We start from the raw sequence: 21123 nt of genomic DNA, 5'->3' as shown, positions 1-21123 counted from the left end.
TTCAGTTCTCAATTGAACAGTAATTTATTTCTGACAGAAAACTAATATTTTTTCCAAATGGCACATTAAAAGGGTATTTTCAGAAAGGCTCAGTGATCAAGTACAATGCATTCTGCTTGTATACTACATTTCCTTCAACGACAACCAAAAAAAGAAAAAAGATAAACAAGCAGACCTAAAAAGTTCAGACTGATGTACAGTGATTGTACAAGATTTCTGTTTGGCTCAAACAGGGCAGAAAATCAACCAGATCACTGCATCTCTGGTAAAAGAGGCACGAAAGACATTAAAACAGAGGACATGCCCTACACATGACATCTGTGAACACTGCAAATATAAATCGCCATTTATTTCGAACATTTTCTGTAATGTGATTAACATTAATCTGTAAATCACGTTTTTTAACACCACGTAAATGAAAACAATTGGCTCTTTTACGTTATTCCAAAAATCACCCTTCACCGTCCATAATCAAACATCGTTCACAGACTGCTTAAATTATGACAAACAAAACACATGAGGTAAGAAAACAGTCTGATAGATCACGCTGGACACATGGCAATCAGAAACAAAAGGTGACAAAGTATTAAAAAAAAAAAAAAAGCGCAAACGTGCATACAAACAAGAAAATACACAATATACAAAACACACTGCTTTTTTTCTTTGGTTACAACTAATTCACACCTCCATCCCCAGTTTAAAATACAAAATGTATCAGAATTGAAGTACTCAGGGAAAGTGTAGTTAATTAAATCCCAAAGAGCAATCCTTTATTAATGCTGCTCACCTGTACACTCTTTACATTCAACCCCAGACCACACAGGACTCTATCAGACATCTCACCGAATCACTTTTAGTGTTGGATCTGTGCCACGGGGACATCATTGCCTTGTCAAACAAGAATCGAACATCTCAGAAACCAAAAGAATGGTTCTTTATATCTCTCTTTCTCTATATATATATATATAATAGATCTCTGTTACATTGTTCATTTACATTATGAAAATAGCAGCCCTCTAATAAATATATGCAGACAGTGAAACTAAAGAGCCGAAGGGACTCCTGCTGGAGCGCTCCACGTGTTTGGCTTGGCCTGGGACGAGCGTCCTGCTAATCTTCACTCCTCTACTGAACTCATTCGGCCAGCCAGCAGCCCGCGCCCTCCGAGAGCGACGGCACCCATCACAGAGCCAGTCCTGCTCTCTCCAGAGATGATGAGCGTCTAATACTGGGGAAGACCAGAAGCATGGCTCTCCACAAGAGGAAAACTCCACTGGAAACCAAAATCTCCGTAGCAGATGGTCATGTTTTGGTTTGTTGATGCGTGTGTTCACGCCGTGGACACGTTGGGATGCGGGGGCAGGGTCACGAGTGTGCCTCCTCCCTGCAGGACGGTGCTGAGCGGCGTCTGTGGGGGTGAAGTGCTGAGCTGGGTCAGCTGCTCCGTGTTGGCCAGAGACTTTAATACTGCGTTCTCTCTCTCCAGGAGAGAGTTCCTCTCGTACAGCTCCTTGATCTGCTCCTTCAGGACCTCCACTTCCTCACGCACCGCGTACATCAAATGGCTCTTCACAAGATCCTGAGGAGGAGAGCACAGCGCTTGTCAGATAAACGTTTCGGAGGCTTTACTTCAGTGGCTAGGATTATGGCGAGAAACATTAATAGTGAATCATATCAGACGCATTTTTGCTTAACAAGGATTTCTTTTCAAGAATGTTTTTTTTAGACAATTGCATAGTAGTAGTGATTTAGTTTAAGGTGATGTCAGCATCTATAACAGCATCAACAATAAATTAACATGATAAAAAAAGGGTTTTGTTTTTTTAAACACTCACCATGGCTTGCTCTATTTTGTTATCGATGGCCACAGCACTGGCGCCAGAGGCACTGCAGAGAGAGAGAGAGAGAGAGAGAGTTTACACCAAGATCTCTTCTGAGGAAGACAGTTACATAATCTCTTCTGAATCACACATCATCCGTCTGCAGTTATTCACAATGGGGACTTTAGATGACATTTCCTTGTTGGGCTTATCAGCACATATCATGTCAAATCACACACGTGTTGACAGCTCCGAGATAAGACAGAAATGACATCATTTTCCATTACGCATTAGGAAAAATATTCAGAACCTGTGCATGCATATTTAAGTTATGAAGATGTATGATACTATTGCAAAATAAATAAATAAATAAATAAAACTACCAACAGACTGAGCTAAATATCAAGCGCAATTCGCCATAATAAACAGAAACCGGAGACCTTTCGCATTCTTTGATACTGTTAGTTCGTGCTACCCCTCAGTGACCGTCGGGTCTCACTTGTTTCATGAGCGCTGATATTTTGGGGAAAGTTCAAGAGTAATGGTTTTCGAGTTGTGTCCTGCTCGTTGCGCAATAACGCCTGTTTATACGATCAAAACAACCGAGACTTGAACGGAAACTAACCATAAATCAAGTTCACTTTCGTTTAATAAACACCTTGCATGCAGAAGTGTTTTAGTATAGACGTGTGACCTGTAAAGTAGCCTACAACAAAGTTATTAATGTATTCATAGTCCTTTGCGCGGCGTACGTGACGCGCGCGTCTTCGTCACAGGCTCTGTTCCCAACACATCCAGTCTCAAATCTGATAGAATAATAATATCACATAGACCCAGTTCTCTCTGATTAATAAAAGCGCCTGTTTACCTGCACCTCGCTCGGTAGGGCAGTAATCTCCCGGAGTATGTCGGAGAGGACCCCGGGGAGCACGGCAGACAGTAAGTCATCTTGGATCGCATGCTGATGATCAGTGAGCCTTTCATACTGTACAGCGGCGCTCCTCGGGATTTAAGGAATCTGTGCCCTCGCGGGGGGCGTGGCCAAGAGTGACGTCGACCGGGAGGCGGAGCCACACAGCAGCGAGCTCGTGCACGCGCTTGTATTTTTAGAGCGGTCGATAAACACACATCTGACTTGTGCCTCCTCGTTTTGAAACCAGGCGAGCTTTCAGTACATTCAAAGATAACATTTTACAGTGGGAAGTAGTCATGAAGCTTTAGAAAACACATTATTTTACTAGTTGGAGTGATTTCTGAAGAATCATGTCAAACACACACACACACACAAAAAAAACGGGTTACGATGCTGGAAATCCAGCTTTGCCATAACAGACATATACATTTAATTTAAAATATATTCAGATATTTTAAATTGTACTTAAGAAATTAATGAGAGAGAGAAAAAAGTTTTAAATCTGAATTATTCCAAACTTTTGACTAGTAGTGTTTTTATATTAAACACATATGTTCATGAAGTAAAGGCAGATCTGTTTTGACTAATTATATAAATGGTTAACATGCACAAGGTTGGTGAGCGCAAAGAGTCACCAGCCTCCAATTGAATTTTGGGTATCAGTGGTCACAAAAACAATCTTTAGTCTTTTTTTCTGGGATACAACACAGGGACTGGGACCGGGACCGCAGGCACGTCACACAAACGTGTACATGCAAACAGACACGTCGTCGCAGAACACAGGTGTATCCTAAACCACATCAAGTCTTTCAATTTCACAATCTGCACAACTAACGCACTGCTCCAGGCACTAAACAACAAAAAGTGTGGTCAAACAGAACGGACGTATTCCAGGCTACAAGAATCTTCCATTTAATGGATGGCGATCAGGTGTAAAGCCCAACTTCATGAATGTGTTCGTATTAAAAGCAGTTCCCTCTTTCACTGATTCAGATTAGAGCTGCAACTGACGATTATTTTTTCTGTCGACTAATCTAACGATAATTTTTTCGTTTAGTCGACTAATCTAACGATTATTTTTATTATAATAAATAATTAATCTAATGTTCTTTTTTTTTAATTAGCTAATGAATTCTTTGGATAACTTTACAAAAAAAAAAAATAAGTACAACTTCTAATATAATATTTCAACCTTTATTCATTTTCAACCAATGTGGTTGAAGTTTTTACAGTATAAAATAATAAAAAGGCAAAGAAAATTATTTTACTATGGTAAATATGAGTTTATGATAGCGTTTATAATTAAACCACAGTAGCCATAAATTTACAGTTGTCTGAGACGTCATGAAATGTTCTTTAGCATCACAAACCATAAAATGTAGTCAGGGTTCTGCTATGGTTTAGCATGGTTTCCAGAGATCTGGAGCTGATTCGGGGTGGCTCGGTGGTTTGTGACTGTTGTCTCGCGGCACGCTGTCTTTTAAGGGGCCGTTTGCATATCACGTCTTTTGCGCGCTCAAGCTTGTTATTTCCAATGTAGGCGCGCGATAAGCGCGCTCATAATGGAACCGACGCGGTCGTGAAGCGCTCGTTTTTTTTCCAGGCGCGTCCGCACCGCATCGAGTTAAAAACATCAACTTTTCAGAATGCCGCAAGCGCAAGAATATCAGACCTCAACCAGGAAGTTGGTCACCAGATCACACGGTAACCAGTTAAACCGTAACACCGGAGAGCGCCAAGATGTTTTCCTCTAAGGTGTTCGCGCATCGAAGCTGTGCTGCCGTGGTACACCATATCGGTTTTGCAAAGGGAACAAAGGGCCATTTTATTTGTCCTCTGTTTAAAGTATTCCCATACTTTTGATAACAGTGGTCTCTGTTTTTGTGATAGAATGCAACTTTCTCCATTCCCAGTATGCCATCACGCGAGATGTAAACAAACAGTGTGGAGCGTAATCGATGACGTCGACGCGTCGTTGCAGCACTAATTCAGATGTTGTCAGTATAAAGAGCCTCTTAAATTAGACCAAAAAATTGTGAAATCTGTGATTAATGGTCTCTAGTTTCCACTGCATCTGCTCTAAACTGGTGTTTATTGTCAAGTATAAAGGCTGCAAGCATCAGAATAGTGCATGTTAGTCTATATATATATATATATATATATATATGTATATATTACTTGCTGAATACAGAACTGTTTACCCAAATGGGACCTCTAAGAAAGACTGGCTAGATTCTGGAGGCACCATTTCCACAGGATCCAGAGTTAAATCTACTAGGAAACAAACAATATCTTGGTCTAAATTCAGTGCAATTTGCTGATATACCAAGCTAACTCTTGGCAAGAAAGGCAGCTCCTTAACTTGGAACAGAGATTCTGATCTTTCAATAATAAAGGAAATGTCAAGATTAACAAAAGTATGTTCTGCAAAAAAAAAAAAAAAAAAAAAAGTGTGAAAAAAAAAATAAAGTATTAAAAAGATGTTAAAATATGGAAAAAACTTTGACGATTGAAACTCATGAAGTTAAACAAACAGAGTTGGACCAGCTGTAAGTGGTGAAGTCATGTTGCAATATTTGTTCACAACAGTTGGCCTGACAATATCGCATTACTCCAATCTCAGCAATTTAGACGCATGACATCAAACCTATTTACATGGCATTGTGACTAACATAAAACAGTCTATTCCAACTCAAACGTCCTCCTTGCAATAAAATCACCCACACATGGGAAGCTCAGTTCTCAAGAAAATTACCTGTATTAGTAATTAAAGATGCGGAGAGGAACACGCACAGAAAATTCTTTCGAACTCACAAGGTATCCAGGCTTTACCCGGAGACATGATACCATTTTTTTTCCTTCTTATGATTAGGTTGTTGTTTTAACACCATTTTTCATGGTGACCGACAAGTTGTAACACCGCACATTTGGATTTGGAAAAGGATTTGACTCATAATAATGATTTGTATGTATTCTCTCATGACGAACTAGAGCGGATGTCAAGATTTTCAGTGAATTACGACGACTTCTGTCTCTTCTATTATCTAATTAATCGATGAGAGGCTTTGGAATATGCTGCAAAGCGTATGTGCAATGGTCAAGCAACTCGGTTTAGTGCATGATTACATAAGAAAAAAACAGAGGAATGCAAAAAGTCCCAAGTGAATGAGTCTGATATGGCGTAACTGTCGTTAAGAGGGTATCTTCGATGTAAAGCCGGTAAAGTTCACGTAGTTCCTTCAGCTCCTAATCAGAGTCATGAGTGTTTCATCCTCAACACCCATTAGTTGTAAACAAGTTCAGAGTCTTGAGAGATCTCGTTAATGAATTGGTTGAGCTTAGCAGAGTTCATGCTGTAGCTTAGTGAAACAGCCTCTTTAAATCTGCAAGCATTCACTGTTTTACAGAGAATGCTGATGAGTCTCAGACTACACTATATGAAAACACTTTAATGAATCAATCTAATGTTAGACTTTAGCTTGTGACCAATTACTCGTACACTGAACCAGTCAACACCGCAAATGGCAAACACCCAGTGTGGAAATTATACTTCATTACAAGAATATGGCCCCTTGGAAGGGCTCTTTAGTCATTTTAGTCATCATAGGCATTATATATATTTCCCATGTTTGTCTGGCTATTTGTAGATGTAAACACATAATTGAGCTTCACATGTTGGATAAGCAGCTTCTTGGTCTACTTTGACAAACGAATAGAAGCTGGTTTGGAATCTTCACTCAGATTTTTTCTTCATTCTAATCCAAAACACAGGAATCCATTACACAACCCTGACTTCCATGTGCTCAACATTGTGCTTGATTTAGCCAGTCAATGCAGTTTTCTAGGGGGATAAAAAAGAAAAAGTATTCCAAATTCAATTAACTGAAAGCCAACAGATTTCGTAATCTGAATTTGTAAGGACATCTTTACAAAAACATGCAGGTTTGGTCAACAATAGAAATTCAGTCATTATTTACTCACGTCTTGTTCCGACCAGTATGACTTTCTTTCTAGCCAGGCTTATTGGAAATACATCCCTTTACTATTCCACATTTACACATATTTGGATCATCTCACTTTATTATTATCAGTATCATTAATCTAACAACTACTCCAACCAAAATACCAATGCATTTGTACTTAAAAAGACAAAAAGCCATGCAAATTTTCTCAAACTGAAGTATTTCCATGGAATTCTGCCTGTAACTAAAAGCCCTGGAGCCTTTGGATGGATATAAAAGAGTGGGACTAATAGTCAAATAAGAAGCTCACGTTTTCTTATCTGCCCTAGAGAGCTTTCAGACTATGAACAAGCGTTGAACACGCAACTGCCCTAATGATCTATAACAATCATTCTTATGCATAAAGTGCAGAAACCACCAGCCAAGCAGTTTAATTGTTTTATGGTTCTGGAAAAAAAAAAAGGCAAAAATGTTCATTTGAAAGTTACTACAGTTCGTCATAACAATTAGACCAAATTATGCAAATCTTCAGGCATACCAGTGTGAGTCACAGCATTAGAAATCAGTCATTTATATTAGGTTTGACAGCTGTCAACACTGTGCTTCAGTGCTGACAGGAGCAAACATGTAGCAAATATTACAAATCTGCTCTTGACATGAATACCATCCTTTCCAAAAGAGTTATGAGTCACACAGTCATGTTAAATTCTTCTGGCTCACCGTCAGTGCAACCCTCCCTTTGTTCAACAGCTACCGAATTTTCAGTCATAATCAAATGTCAATTTGTGCCTCTGAGGTTTAAGTAAACTAGTACTCAATGTACTCATGCAAAGCCAGATGAAAAACACCTCTAATGGACATTTTGAAGAAATGGTTCTACAAACTACACGTTTTAATCAGATACTTTCTATATATGTTAACTTTATCTATAGAGTTGTTCAGAACACCCCAAACTTGCACAGAATCATGCAGCTCATTCTTAGTAGACGTGTGACAAATGAAATGTATTCTAAAATCGCCTTAAAATACCGAACATATTTAAAATCTGATACATAATATATGGGTAATTTGCCATATAGGTCGTATTATATTAGGAAGTTTACAGTCCTGCAAGAAAGTGGCTCTGTAGGACCATGAATGATCAACTGTGGATTAGTGTTGTCACAATACTGGAATTTATCATTTCGATACGATACCTCGGAAAATTTGATATTTGATACCACAGAGAAAAAATGCCACAACATTAAAGGCATAAAACATGTATAACACCCCTAGAACATGACAATGAGTAAAGCCCTATGATTTCCAGGATGCGAGAAGCACGGAATTGCGGAATCCAATCATAAAAATGGAATGTATAATGCGGAATGTCACGGAATTCGCCAAATTTTGAATGAATTAATCAAAGGTAAGTCAGTACACTTAACTCTAATCGCGATATGGACTAGTATTCAAATTTCTTCAAAGATTAATATTACTTTAACTGTAACTCCAGTCTGCTAGACTTCTAATTGACCCAGGTCTATCTAAACGCTTCAAACACATCCTCTCAGTCAGTATTTGCTCTAGTGTGTGAGTGCCCTTAAAACATGCCCAAGCCAAAAGAGTCAACAATGGACCCTTTTCACATTTCCAGGGTTCTCAGAAGTAGTCAAATTTGAGTAAACTGCTACAGCGGCAAATAGGAGACTATTTTTGTGAAAGAAGAAAAAAAGTACAACCATTATTTTAATAAAGATTTACAATGCTAATAAATGCATACATGTGTAAAAGCATCATCAGCATGTGAAAAGAGTCCATTTGTAAGAGTGCTACTTGTTATGGATGTTAGATGCCATGATCACTCCATGCACACTCACGGCTGCCAAGAGTGCACTATAACACACACACACACACACACAGTGATCATACCCATCACTGATGACCTTCGACCTGCCGTTTGGGAAGGCCTGATAGAAAGCCATGGAGGGGTTCCTTGCAGATAAAAGAAAGAAAGAGAGAGAGAGAAATATGAATAAGGTATTAAAATATAATGTCCAAGGCTTGGAAGGAAAGACCAAAACAAAGCTGATGTGATGCCTTAAGGGCTTTCGAGACCAAGTTGAATGGCCATTCATATGTACAGTGAAAAATCACCAGGTGTGAAACAGCTCTGGTGTCTGAGGCCTCACAAACAGCCCTGGAGTATTCAGAGTTCAGAATGAATATATGCCAAACAGGAAAAGTCGGAACAACTGCTGAGTGTGAGACACAGATGATCGCATTGATTTTAAACCAAGTTTACCTAAAAAAGAATCATGCGATTTCTTTGGTTGATCATGCAACCCAGTGAATGTTACAAAGTGACCATTATCCTGTGGCCAGCAATGACTTGACTTGACTTTGAGACTTGACTTTTTTTTATTTTTTTTTATGAGGCTTCCTTGGATAGAACAGCCATTTCCAAAAATCTCACAATTTTGACTTTTCAACTCGCTAGTTCTGACCTTTTTCTCAGACTTGCATGAGATAAAATTAGTCAGAATTGTTAGATAAAAAGTTGAAATTTTTTGTTTAGTGGAGGAAACATGCTTCCGTAGAATTGCCCTGACCTCGTTTCTTGTTAATAATAATAAAACATCATGAATTATAAATCTAAAGTATCAAAAAAAGGTTTTGAGGTTAAAAACGTCTAATGATGGATTTGTTTCGTACAAACATGCAGCTTTTGTCTTCTCCTGACGTTAAAGGGATAGTTCACTTTCAAATTAAATTTTGGTATGTTTTAGCTTACCTCGAGGGCATCCAAGATGTAGGTGACTTTGTTTCCTCAGTATTTCCCATTTTGATATTTTTAGGACAAACCGTTCTTGTCTGTCACTCATATAATGGAGGTCTATGGTCACCACCTCAAAGAGCATGCACAGAGGAGTCCAAATTAAACAATTCCCCATCATAAGTACACATTGATGACCTAAGACACGAAACGAGCGGTTTGTGTAAGAAAACAAACAGTATTTATATAGTTTTTACCTCTTGTACACAACCACGTCCAACTGATCTGAGGGTGCGTGTGCTTCCTGTTGTGTGACGTGTGCACGTACTGGCTTAGTCTGCGCAAGCACGGAAATCACCAGAAGTGATCTCTCGCTCGTGTACGTCACTCATTGTTTACTGTTTACCACACGATATGCCACCAATCTGCACTGTCTGAAATCCAAAATTGAAACTACTGCGGAAACAAAGACACCTACATCTTGGATGCCCTTGAGGTAAGCTAAAACATACCAACATTTTGTTTCAAAGTGAACTATCCCTTTAACAGATGGACTGGATTGGTGTGGATTACTTGTGGATTATTGTGATGTTTTTATCAGCTGTTTGGGCTCTCATTCTGACGGCACCCATTCACTGCAGAACATCCATTGGTGAGACACTAATGAAGAATTAAACTCATCTACATCTTGGATGGCCTGAGAGTGAGGACATTTTCATTTTTGGGTGAACTATTACTTTTAGATGTTTAGATTCAAAACATATGTTGAATTATAAATCTAAAGCATTAAAAAAAGTATAATTTATATTCATTATTAATCAAAATGGAGCTGAGTGTACGACACTCTAATTGTCCCCAAAAGGACCCCCCCCCCTCCAAAAAAAGTGTACACTTGCAAAACTTTCAGCCACCAAACATTGATGAAATCTGCAAATCTTTCTACAGAATTTCTTGTGAAAACTTTCCATGATAGCATAACTCTTAAACAAATGGTTGCATGAATTCGGTCAAAAAAAGGAAAAATATATATCGAGAACCATCCACCCTAAATGGATAAATGGTGCGTAAGACAAACACTTGGTGGAAATATTCTTTCAAGAATCCACTAAAAGATGACGACTGACAAATGGAATTGCCCTGAGGACGTGAAGCTGGCAGAGGATTACACAGAAACAGGTTTCTGTACACAAAGCTGTAGAGCTCTAATAACAATGAATCTATAGAAACAGAGCATTCAAAGAAGAGGGCATCACAAATACTCTTAATTATATGTCAGGATGTCTACTATCAACTAAAATTAAAACAAAGGGTCTATAATATCATAGAAAGATGCTCTCAAAAAATAATTTGCCAATGATTAGTCAGTGTAGAGAAGGCTTGTTATTTCTCTGATCACAAATGCAAGAGATGGTTTTATGTTTACGCAGCGCAATACGCAACTCCACGCATTAAAAAGACAGCATAAGTCATTATAATCAGTCATTATGTCCCCGCTGGATGCAACAAATGCCTCGAAATAGTAATGGGTTTCATTGGTTTTGTCTTGTTGTGCCGGAACACACATCAAAACATGTTAAGTGCCATAACAGTTCCATCACACACTCAAGATATTCAGCCAATCACAATGCGCTGGAGAGCTGGCCAATCAGAGCACACCTCGCTTTTCAGACTGATGAGCTTTGTAAAAAATGGCACGTTTCAGAAAGGTGGGGCATTGAGGAGAAACAATAATGTACATTATGTGGAAAATAATGTTTTTTTAGCCTTAAACTGCATAAATACATTGCATTGCACCAAATACACAAAATAACGTTCTTTTTAGCAGCATCATATGACCTCTTTAATATTGTTGTTTATACATTTAACTCATAACTTTTCTTAAAAATGTTGACAGAAATGTGATGTAAAACAAATAAATAATAAATAAAATTCCTTTTACTACGATCCAATTGTCTATATATATAAAAAAATGTAGTTCAATTTTAGTTCTATTTATTTTGCTCTACCAAAATCTGAAGAATGCCTGCTTGAAGGTTTTCCGGGGATTTCGTAAGTTTGCGAGCCGTTCTGATCAATGAGTGATTACAAAGTACAACTTAAATTCACTTGAAATGGACAGAGATACAAATAGAGGAAGTGTTCGACTAATTTAAAATGTGTTTTATCAGTAACAACATTTCCTCATATCTGGAATTAATGCGTGTCATGACATGACATGACATGACAGTTTCTTTCTAAAAAAAAACCTAAACAAATCTCTAAATGCAATATAATTTCAAAAGTAATCTTTGAGGTTTTATTATGCTTCAACCTTCTGGAGATTTGGGTCCTAAGACTAGTCTGTTAAAAACCGATGTTAAAAGCACAATGTTTCAGCTTCATATAATGAAGTGAAGCCTTTATGAGTGAGTTACATGCTCAACTGTAAGGTCAAGTCTTCCAAAACATTAGGGATGAACGATATTATCAGACTGATATCGGAATCGGCCGATAATAGCTTTAAATGTAAATATCGGCATCGGCCCGATATGAAAAAATTATCCCGATATTTCTTGCCGATAAGAGGTATATGTTAAATCACATGTGCTCAGGGTCTACTAGCGATTAGATCAAGTCAACAGCATGGCTCTTTCTTAAATTAAAGTTTTGTCTGAATGATGACTAAATTCACTCTTTTGGATCACTGCATTTAATCTGTGAAAGCAGGTACAGAATGATGCTTTTGGTGTGTGATAAAGTAAACATTTCTGATAAAAAAAATTTTTTAAAAAAAATCACAAACAAGACTCTTGTAAATTAAATAATTTTATATATATGGGTTTATTCATTAATGATGTGTAATCAGTTTTATTTTATTTTTTAAACAAATCATAAACTCTGAAAGAACTCTTTTGCTTTAGACTATCTATAAATGTTAAATCTTAAAATAAAATGTTATGGTTAGTACTGGATTTTTCTGGGGGGGTGGAATGCAGCGATTGATATATAGTTTATTTATAGTTATTTTCAAAGCTTCAATGCATTTCTAAAACCTTCATTTTTGTTTATTCTAACAAATAAGTTCTTGTTAAAAACTAACCAAAGTGGTAAATATTTTCTTATAATTTTTGCAAAGGAGAGACTTGGTGTTGTTTCCAAACAAAAGAAAATATATCGGTATCGGTCAAAATGAGCTGAAATCGGTATATCGGATTTATACCGGCCTCACCTGTCGGTATATCTGTATATCGGATATCGGCAAAAATACAATATCGTACATCCCTACAAAACATGATGGCATAATACATAGACATACCTTACTGTGAGAGCACAGGTGAGGGGACTCAACTGAACCATTACTGTGAGGAATAAAACATCAGCAGCACACCTGCTCTTCAAATAAACAAACTTCAGCTACTGCCGTTTCTCAATCAGGTACAAAACATGTAGAAACAAAAGACAATACTTATTTTTCAAAATCTATCAACAAATATAAAGATGATAATAGTGAGGTAGGTGTAGTTACACAACCCTTGGAAGATAGCAACTACAACAACAGAGGATTATGATAACAAACTTTCTTTAAAAAGCTGTGCTTTATTGCATAAGTGAGAAATAGCAGTCTGTAACTGTTCAAACGTATTCAAAGTTAAGCTGGTCTGAACCCTGTAACGCATTCTCCACAAATCCTGAGGCGTTCACCACGCTTCACCAACTCATTTCAGTAAGTTAATAAACTGATGTATTTCTTCATATCTGTTAAAAGGTCAATTCCTCTTTCTTAAGCCCTTTATAAGGGGAACAGAAAATGATGAGTGAAAGTCAAAATTGTCAAGGGTCATTTCCTGGGTATTTAATATGCTGGAGAACTGAGACATCTCGCATTATCCTCAGTTAATGCAATAATCTTGGGTATAAACAGATTAACTACTCAAACGCTGATGAGTAGATCTCAGTCTCAAAGGTGAGAGAAAAGATGTCTTTTCCAAAAGGAATAGTTCACGCAAAAAAGTACATTTTAAATGTACTCATCGTCAGGCCATTCAAGATCGTTTTGTTTTTGCATGGAAACAGGTTTGTAGAAATGCATCATTTCATCAGTTTCTCAGCAATGGATGCTCTACAGTGAATGGGTGCCATCAGAATAAGAGTCTGAACAGCTGAGGAAGACATCACAATATTTCTTTTAAATGGTTTTTGCTTGGAAACATTGATGGATCTGTGCATATTTCTCTCCTTATTTAGACAAGATAACCCGAAGCAAGGTTTCGTAGTTAAAAAATGTCTTGATGGATTTGTTTCTTGCAAACACAGCATTGTTCACTTCACAAGATGTTAACTGAGTGTTCCTGTAGCTCAAGTGGTAGAGCTTTGCGTTATCTAGCACAAGGTTGGGGGTTTGATTCCCCGGGAACACATGATAGGTAAAACTTGATAGCCTGAATGCACTGCAAGTCGCTTTGGATAAAAGCGTCTGCTAAATGCATAAATTTAAATTAATTTAATTGAACTGATGGACTGGAGTGGTGTGGATTACTTGTGGATTATTGCAATGGCTTTATCAGCTGTTCGGACTCTGGTGGCACCCATTCACTGCAGAGCATCCACTGTTGAGCAAGTGATAAAATGCTACATTTCTCCAAATCTGATGAAGAAACTAACTCATCGAAATGTTAAATGGCCTGAAGGTGAAGATATTTTCAGCAAATGTTCAATTTTGGCTGAACTATTCCTTCAAGCTTTGCAATAGTGAATTTTACTAATACCGATGGCTAGATTAGACTAACTGGTATCGGCCAGTGCAATCAACCCATAGCTATTAAAATGGATATGGAATAAAAACTAAAATAGTACTTTCCTATTATTTATATATATATATATATATATATATATATATATATATAAAATGGATGCAACATGTTCTGTTTAAATGGCCTAAAACAGTTTAGTCTCCAAACGGACAAATGTTCACTTCAACAACGATCCAAAAAATGGCACAAGTTCGGTCTTTAAAAGTAAAATGGAAACAGAAAGTGTGATCTGTATTATAGCTCTCAATATGAAGCATACCGATTTTAATAGAGCCACAGAAATACAGCGTTTGGCTGAAAAATGCACAAAATAAAAAATCTTCCAGCCCAAGGTGAAGTCATTATGTGTAATAGTTACTCATCAAATACTCATCCTGAAACTGTAATTTATGGTATGTTGGCAAACAGTAAAGGATTCATAAATATACCTGCAAGCAGCAACTTTTGAGGCTGTGTAAATGCAGAAGCTAAGTAATATAAAATGCATATTACTTTTCAACATTTGCTTAAGGCGTCATTTACTCATGAGGAATATTATTAAAACTCATATGAAACAGACTAATACTAAAAACATTGCAATTATTGAACAATATGATTTCCCTCTGTGGCAAAATCATTCAGAGTCACAGATATATTTAAGTAAAAATTAAACAATGTACACTACTTTACGTATTAAAATACAAAAAAAGAATATATGATCATATTAAACTGTTATTCTATTTTAAATGACTTTCACTTCCTTACAAAAAACTTCTTGCTGACAAATGGGTAAATCCTAGTGGTTTGAAGCACATTAGCAAAGTATAAAGATTTAAAGATTACAGTTAAGACGTATCTGAAAGCTGCTGGTATTTTCTCTACTTAAAGATCTATTGGTAAAATGCATTAACCCTGAATGAAAATTGGACACTTTGGAACATTAAGTTATTTGAAATATGCAAGTGGACGCTTTATTTGCATATAACAAGTTTTTTAGTCTTTAAAATGACTCACGTCAATTTAATTAGATGTAGACGGCAAAATATTTGTGACGTCAACAAACGAGTGCAATTTAACCTAAATCTGCGAAGGTCACAGGTCTGCTCTGAGCAATCTTAAGAAGCCAAGAGAGTCAAGAATGGAGTCGTCATGTATTCAGCAAAGAATGTACAGATTTTTTTTGGATTCCTACCAACTGCTGACAGTAGACAATATGCAAATACAGCATAACATCATGCAGATGTTACACGGGTTTGAAGGCCTTATCAGTGATAGTGCATAGTTCTGCACATCACGAGACAGAAACACACACTAGCATCACCTAATCAGCCTAAATAAACAGCTCAGCTTCTGGGGAAAAGCATGTGAGGAGGAAACAGTGGCACCAAAACAATCTTTAGGAACTGGGTAGTAACGTTGGGTAAATTTGATGTGGATTTTTTTCTACAAAACAAAACAAGATCACTTGAGTCAGATAGTTGTGTCAAACTTTCCAGATGCTTTACCAATGAAATGATCATAACCACAAGTTCGAAGGACAGGGGAAATAACTACGTCTCCTCAGATCTACACATCTCTGAGCCACGTTTTTCAGAGACTTTTAAACCAACTTGTCGAGGTCAATTTTATAAAGTCAAGTTCACATACATTAGATATAAACTTGTACCACTAATGTTTGAGAACCACGAGTCTTTTTCTTTTCTATTCTGTAGACTTAAATATACTATAGTGTTTGTATAGCCCTATTCGCACAGGATTAGTATTATCTGGGGACCTTGTGTGGTTTTGAATGTGTTTTTTTTTTATTAATATAGTTTCTTGCGCTGTGTCATTTACATTTCACCAGGTTCACATATAATATCTCAAGCTTTATGCTTGATTTATTTGTAACACATTAACCTTAAAACCTTTTCAGCTTTCTCTGTATGTAAATTGAATGGTGTAGCGATATGATGACAGCACCCAAAACACGATCAAAGATGGATAAAAAGGCGTATAGAAAACAAAAACTTCGAAAAATGATATACGTCCTGCCAAATCACAGACAGGCCAGATTGCACGGGAGTAATATATAATCACAGGACGTCGGTGTTCGGTGAAATATGGTAGGTCTTTTGTGGGGGGGATTTTTACTTTACAAATTACAGACATGGTCGATTCGCACAGGATAAAGATCACAGACAACCTCCGCAATTATTACAAATGACTGGAGGTCACCAGGTGATACTAAACCCATGCGAATAGGGCTTATGACTTTCCAATAAATGGGGGGGGGGCTACGAGTGGGCAGAATAGAGTAAGAAGTCAAATTTGCCATCACTCCCTCATCTATTGTATTAGAAACGCCCCCACACAACAGCAACTAGTCATATGTAAATCAAGTAATGCCAAGGTATGACAGACAGTATAGTGTTATACATATACATTATTTCATTAAAAATGGAGATATATATAATAAAATATGGTACATTTATGACGGGTGTTGAATCCTACTCCGGGGAGTTTCGCTCCAAACCAACTTTAACACACTTGCCTGGAAGTTTCTATTAATCCTGTAGACCTTGATTAGCTGGTTCAGGTGTGTTTAATTAGGACTGGATATCAACTCAGAGGTCAGTGCCCTCCAGAGACCAGTTTGGACGTCCCTTAATTATGTTTTCAATTATTGTGAAAATGAGTCACCACTGTTTTTGAAAAAAGTGGTGGAAAAACAACTCGTGTAATAAAAAAATGTAACACTAAATTTGACTCTCACCCAACAAAATTCATTCCTACAACTGGAAATATTTTCAAGGTAACGTGCTTTCAAAAGCTAATATTATCTGCACAAGTTTTACTTAATGCATATTTGATCTTTTACTTAATCGAAGTGAGCAACACCAGGAATAGAGGTTTACCTGTCCTCGTCCCCATCGATGGGAATGGCTATTCCAAACAGACTGCGGACAGCAGGAGTGTGGAGCTGCAGGGGTTTGATGGCATCTGTTCCCATGAGCACGTGGCTCTGGAGCAGCCCGTCGGGGTTCCTCTGGTTCTCCACGGTCTGGGTGACACCGGAGGGGAGCTGGCTAAAGTTAGCAGGGGTCATCAGCCCACCCAGTCCTACTAATGAACCACTGTGGACGCCCTGAGGCTGATGCTGCTGCATCTGTTTGGGCATGCTCTGGGGGGCATTAGAGGCACTGGACATAACAGCAGGCACATTCTGCACACCAGGGACCCCAGCGAGGGCGCTGACAGACGCGGTGACCGCCGGCTGAATGAGCGGCACTGGTGCCTGCTGTACAACAGCTGCGGCCGACACGCTCCCTAGAGCCGTGCTGATGCCCGGCTGCTGTAACAGCCCCTGAACATGCTCCGGCTGGGCGATGAGAAGCCCTCTGCCGTCCACGGGCTGGGGAACGAATCCGAGCATGTGAGCGCCCCCCGGAAGAGAAGTCCCTAAGGCGCTCTGGGCCGGATTCGACGGAGTAACAGTCTGGACAGGTTTCTGTGCCTGTGTTCCCGGGAAAAATGGCTGTGGTTGAGTTGTCGAAGGCATGCTGGGAGATTTGAGATGTTGAGCGTGGGCATCTCCGTTAAGGTTCACGAGGCCTAATCCCTGCTGAGAAACGCCGAAGGGTTGCTGCTGAGCCTCCACAGGTGGGTTCGACGGGGCAGATATGTAACCGCTGTCGGCGTGTGGTTCGGCTGCCGGTGCTGAAAGCCCAACATGAGCAGCCACCGAACCTCCCGCGGCTCCCAGTGCATCAACGCCGTGGTCTGTGGTGCCAACGTACTTGACGTTATCCACAGTCCGAGCGGATGAGGAAGCGTCCGTATCCCGCTCATAAAACTCAGCGCAAGTCCACCTACCTCTTTTGATGGGCTCGCCCGTGCCATGATCTAGTTTGATGACCCTGAAACGGGAACTGCAACTACCTACTGGGGCAGAACTGCTAAGCGATGAAGTCTGTGATGCAGCTGAACCTGAAGATAGGGAGGAGACGGTCCCTCCTGGGTTCATATGAACAGCACCTGTGCTACGAGAACCAGGGACGGTCCACATGGGACCATCTTGGCCAGATGTTTCAGCTCCGTTATGAAGCGATTCATCAGATAAACTGACAGCACACGTCTCCGGCTGGAGATCTCCAGGTTTGGACATGTCGTATATCTCGGATGAGGACATGTTTTCAGTCCTGGGCTCGTCAGGGCCCTCTAAACTCTCCGTGTCGTCCGTGTGGCTGTTGGCCGCCACCTGCGCCGCCTGCGTGACGCTCGTGATCTGAAAACAGCTCTTCTTTTTCGACGTCATTGCAGACATTTTGACAGCTTTAAGCGCGTTGCTCTGCTCTCAACACGTCAGCCTGAAGCGCGCAGCTCCAATGTAAGCAATGTGTATGAAACTGTCATGTAATTTGCGTCACTCTAACTCAAGAGTCCCTCATCGCGGCATTTTCACTCCTTTAAACTGAGGCTCCAAACACAATGACAGGTTTATTCCAGCGGTGTTTAATCCTTCCGAGCCTGTCTCCCTGTTCTCCGTGGCCTAAACGAAGGCCGTGTCCCGGTGTGAGAGTCTCCGTCAGGCCGCTCTCTCCAGTCTGTGGATTTAACGTGACTCTGAGGCGCGTTCGGTCCTCAACACTCTCCCTTCTTCAGAAGCACACATCCTCCGTCAAACACACCGGGCAGACATCTCGACACGTATTAACGCATGTTTACTGTCCGTTCCTGTCGGGAGCAGAGTGACGGTTTGTTTGTCAGTGTGTCAGCTGTCAGCGCAGATCTCGAGCTAACGGCTCCGCTTCCTCTGCTCTACACAAGATGGCTACGTAGCGCACGCGCTGAGCTATGGGTGTCTCGCGCACAAGCGTACGTAACTCAGTCGGGAATACCGACCGACCACTACGCATTCTTTTTTAAATAAGTGCCAGAAGAAAGAAATTCAGACGATATAATAAAGTTTGATTAAACGTACTATTGACATATTTTACAGTTCAGTCTTATTTTCTGTCAAAAGGGGCATTTACAAAAGGGTCTGTCATACACGAGGATATTTTTCAAGTGGTGTTATGTAAATTTGGGAAACAAGACTGGACACAACCAAACAGGTTTGTTTGTGAGTTATGTTGAAAAGAAAAATGATTTGCTAATATTTAACAGGCCTGTTATGCCAACTTTAACAGTTATTTTAACAGAATACCAGATATTGTAGGACATTATCTCCGCTAACTTTATCACATAATTTACACACACACACACATACATTTATATATTTGTGCCAATGTTTTATTGATGTTGTACTATCTAAAGTTTCTCTATTGCATAACAATTGATTTATTTGTTCATTTTTGCCGAGTCATGCTTCCAGTGTTTCTAGCAAAATCATCTTACAAAACACAGTTTCTTCTTTGTTGAGCATTTCGTAAAAGGTTCACGCAGGGGGCGAGGAGGAATGCAGCTAGTGTACACAGAAACATCTTTCATGGAGTTTGTTTATTAGTCCAGGTCATTATTTTAGGCATGAGTCTATTCCAATAAGTAGGGGAGGCTGTGTTTGTTTTGGTTTTGAGTATTAGAAGACACGGAGGCAGCTTTCTGAAAACTGCTGGATTTAGTCATAGCAAAATCCTGAAAGGTGATAATAAAGCTGTAGATAAAAGTAGATGTAAAATATCAACAAAAGTCGCATTGGAATTCAGAGTGTCACTCAGAAGTTACACAACATTTGATTGTTTATTGTATTTGCCTCGGTCCTGTGGTGAGTGAATGGGACGCGCTTGTTATTTTAGCTGGCTGCATTTATGTGTCCAGTGTGCATTTTTACCATACTAGGGCTTTGACTCAATCGCCTGAAGACAGGTGCTATTTGTCACGTCCAGACACTGAGACATGTCTGTGGGCTGGACGCTGTGGTTTCTTCCAGTTCAAACAGCTTCTCTGAGATATAAAAAGGGTTTGAGGGAATTTCTCTAAATTTAAAATCTAAACGGGAAGTTGCATTTTTATTGAGCAAGAGTATGCGAGAACAGTCAGGTTTATTCTGGCTTGGAGTAGCCAAAGTAGGTGAATCTGGACCTGAGGAAAACATACAGCAGGTTGGTTTTAAAACCTACCAAAACATGTTTGACTTCTAGGGTTTCCTAGTTTATTTCCAACTTTGAGTCACAATTTCGTAGACTGACATAAAGTGGTGTCAGTGTAAGCAAACTTACAGTAAAAGCATTTAAAAGTCATGCCTTTGTATCTTGGGAAAGATTCACTGATCCACAAGATGTCGCTGGCGCATCATAGACACAATGGGGCAAAGTTTTGTGCTTGAGAAATGGTTTAATACTTTGTGATCATTCAAGCAGTGTTATGTTGCTTGTTAATCTCATTTGGACAAGTAACACGTGTTGCTTTCTTCTTAATATTTCTTCTTATAACACAAATCCGAAAAACGTCAACAATCCTATGGAAATATTCGCAGTGCATGTTGTATTTTCTGCTGTCACTTTTGTAAATATCCCGTCCTAGATGTTTGCACATTTCTGCGAGATGCTGCTCAAGAGCTGTAATCTCTTCATCGCTGCATTAGTTGTTTCTCTCCGCGTTATATCAGTAAGATTGTGCCAGCCAATAATAAATGCATAAGTGAAACTGAACCACTTTAATTAAACACCTGTTGAAGTAATACGTGTAAAATATCTATCTATCTATCTATCTATCTATCTATCTATCTATCTATCTATCTATATATATATATATATATATATAGAATATCTAAATATCTGTCACATGTGAAAAAACCTTTTGAAATGCTTTTGAGGTGATGAATAGTCTACTGAACTTTTGGTCCTGAAAACAAAGTGAAATGTTAGGTAAAAACCAAAAAAAAAAAAAAAATTACCTTTTGTAAATACATTGTGAATAGTAC

At 38.9% G+C, this 21123-nt stretch overlaps 1 protein-coding gene across 2 annotated transcripts; it reads right to left on the bottom strand.

Annotated features, from left to right (window-relative positions):
- On the bottom strand, positions 1–19045 carry LOC127943158 (TSC22 domain family protein 2-like). 2 transcript variants are annotated; one of them, XM_052539374.1, is made up of 4 exons: positions 17117–19045; positions 8607–8669; positions 1836–1887; positions 1–1579 (listed from the first exon to the last, which is right to left on the bottom strand). In XM_052539374.1, exons 1-4 carry the CDS (start codon positions 18523–18525, stop codon positions 1331–1333), a joined length of 1773 nt encoding a protein of 590 aa, XP_052395334.1. In that variant the 5' UTR covers positions 18526–19045; the 3' UTR covers positions 1–1330. The 2 variants fall into 2 exon arrangements, with proteins under 2 accessions (XP_052395334.1, XP_052395335.1); XM_052539375.1 differs by lacking the exon at positions 8607–8669 and having other exon boundaries at positions 17117–19044.
- Between the last annotated feature and the right edge of the window lie 2078 nt (positions 19046–21123).

The sequence above is a fragment of the Carassius gibelio genome, chromosome A22 (genome assembly GCF_023724105.1).
Source record: "Carassius gibelio isolate Cgi1373 ecotype wild population from Czech Republic chromosome A22, carGib1.2-hapl.c, whole genome shotgun sequence".
Classification (NCBI taxonomy): domain Eukaryota; kingdom Metazoa; phylum Chordata; class Actinopteri; order Cypriniformes; family Cyprinidae; genus Carassius; species Carassius gibelio.
Note: the sequence above shows the minus strand (reverse complement) of the source record. Positions and strands in the feature narration are given on the sequence as shown.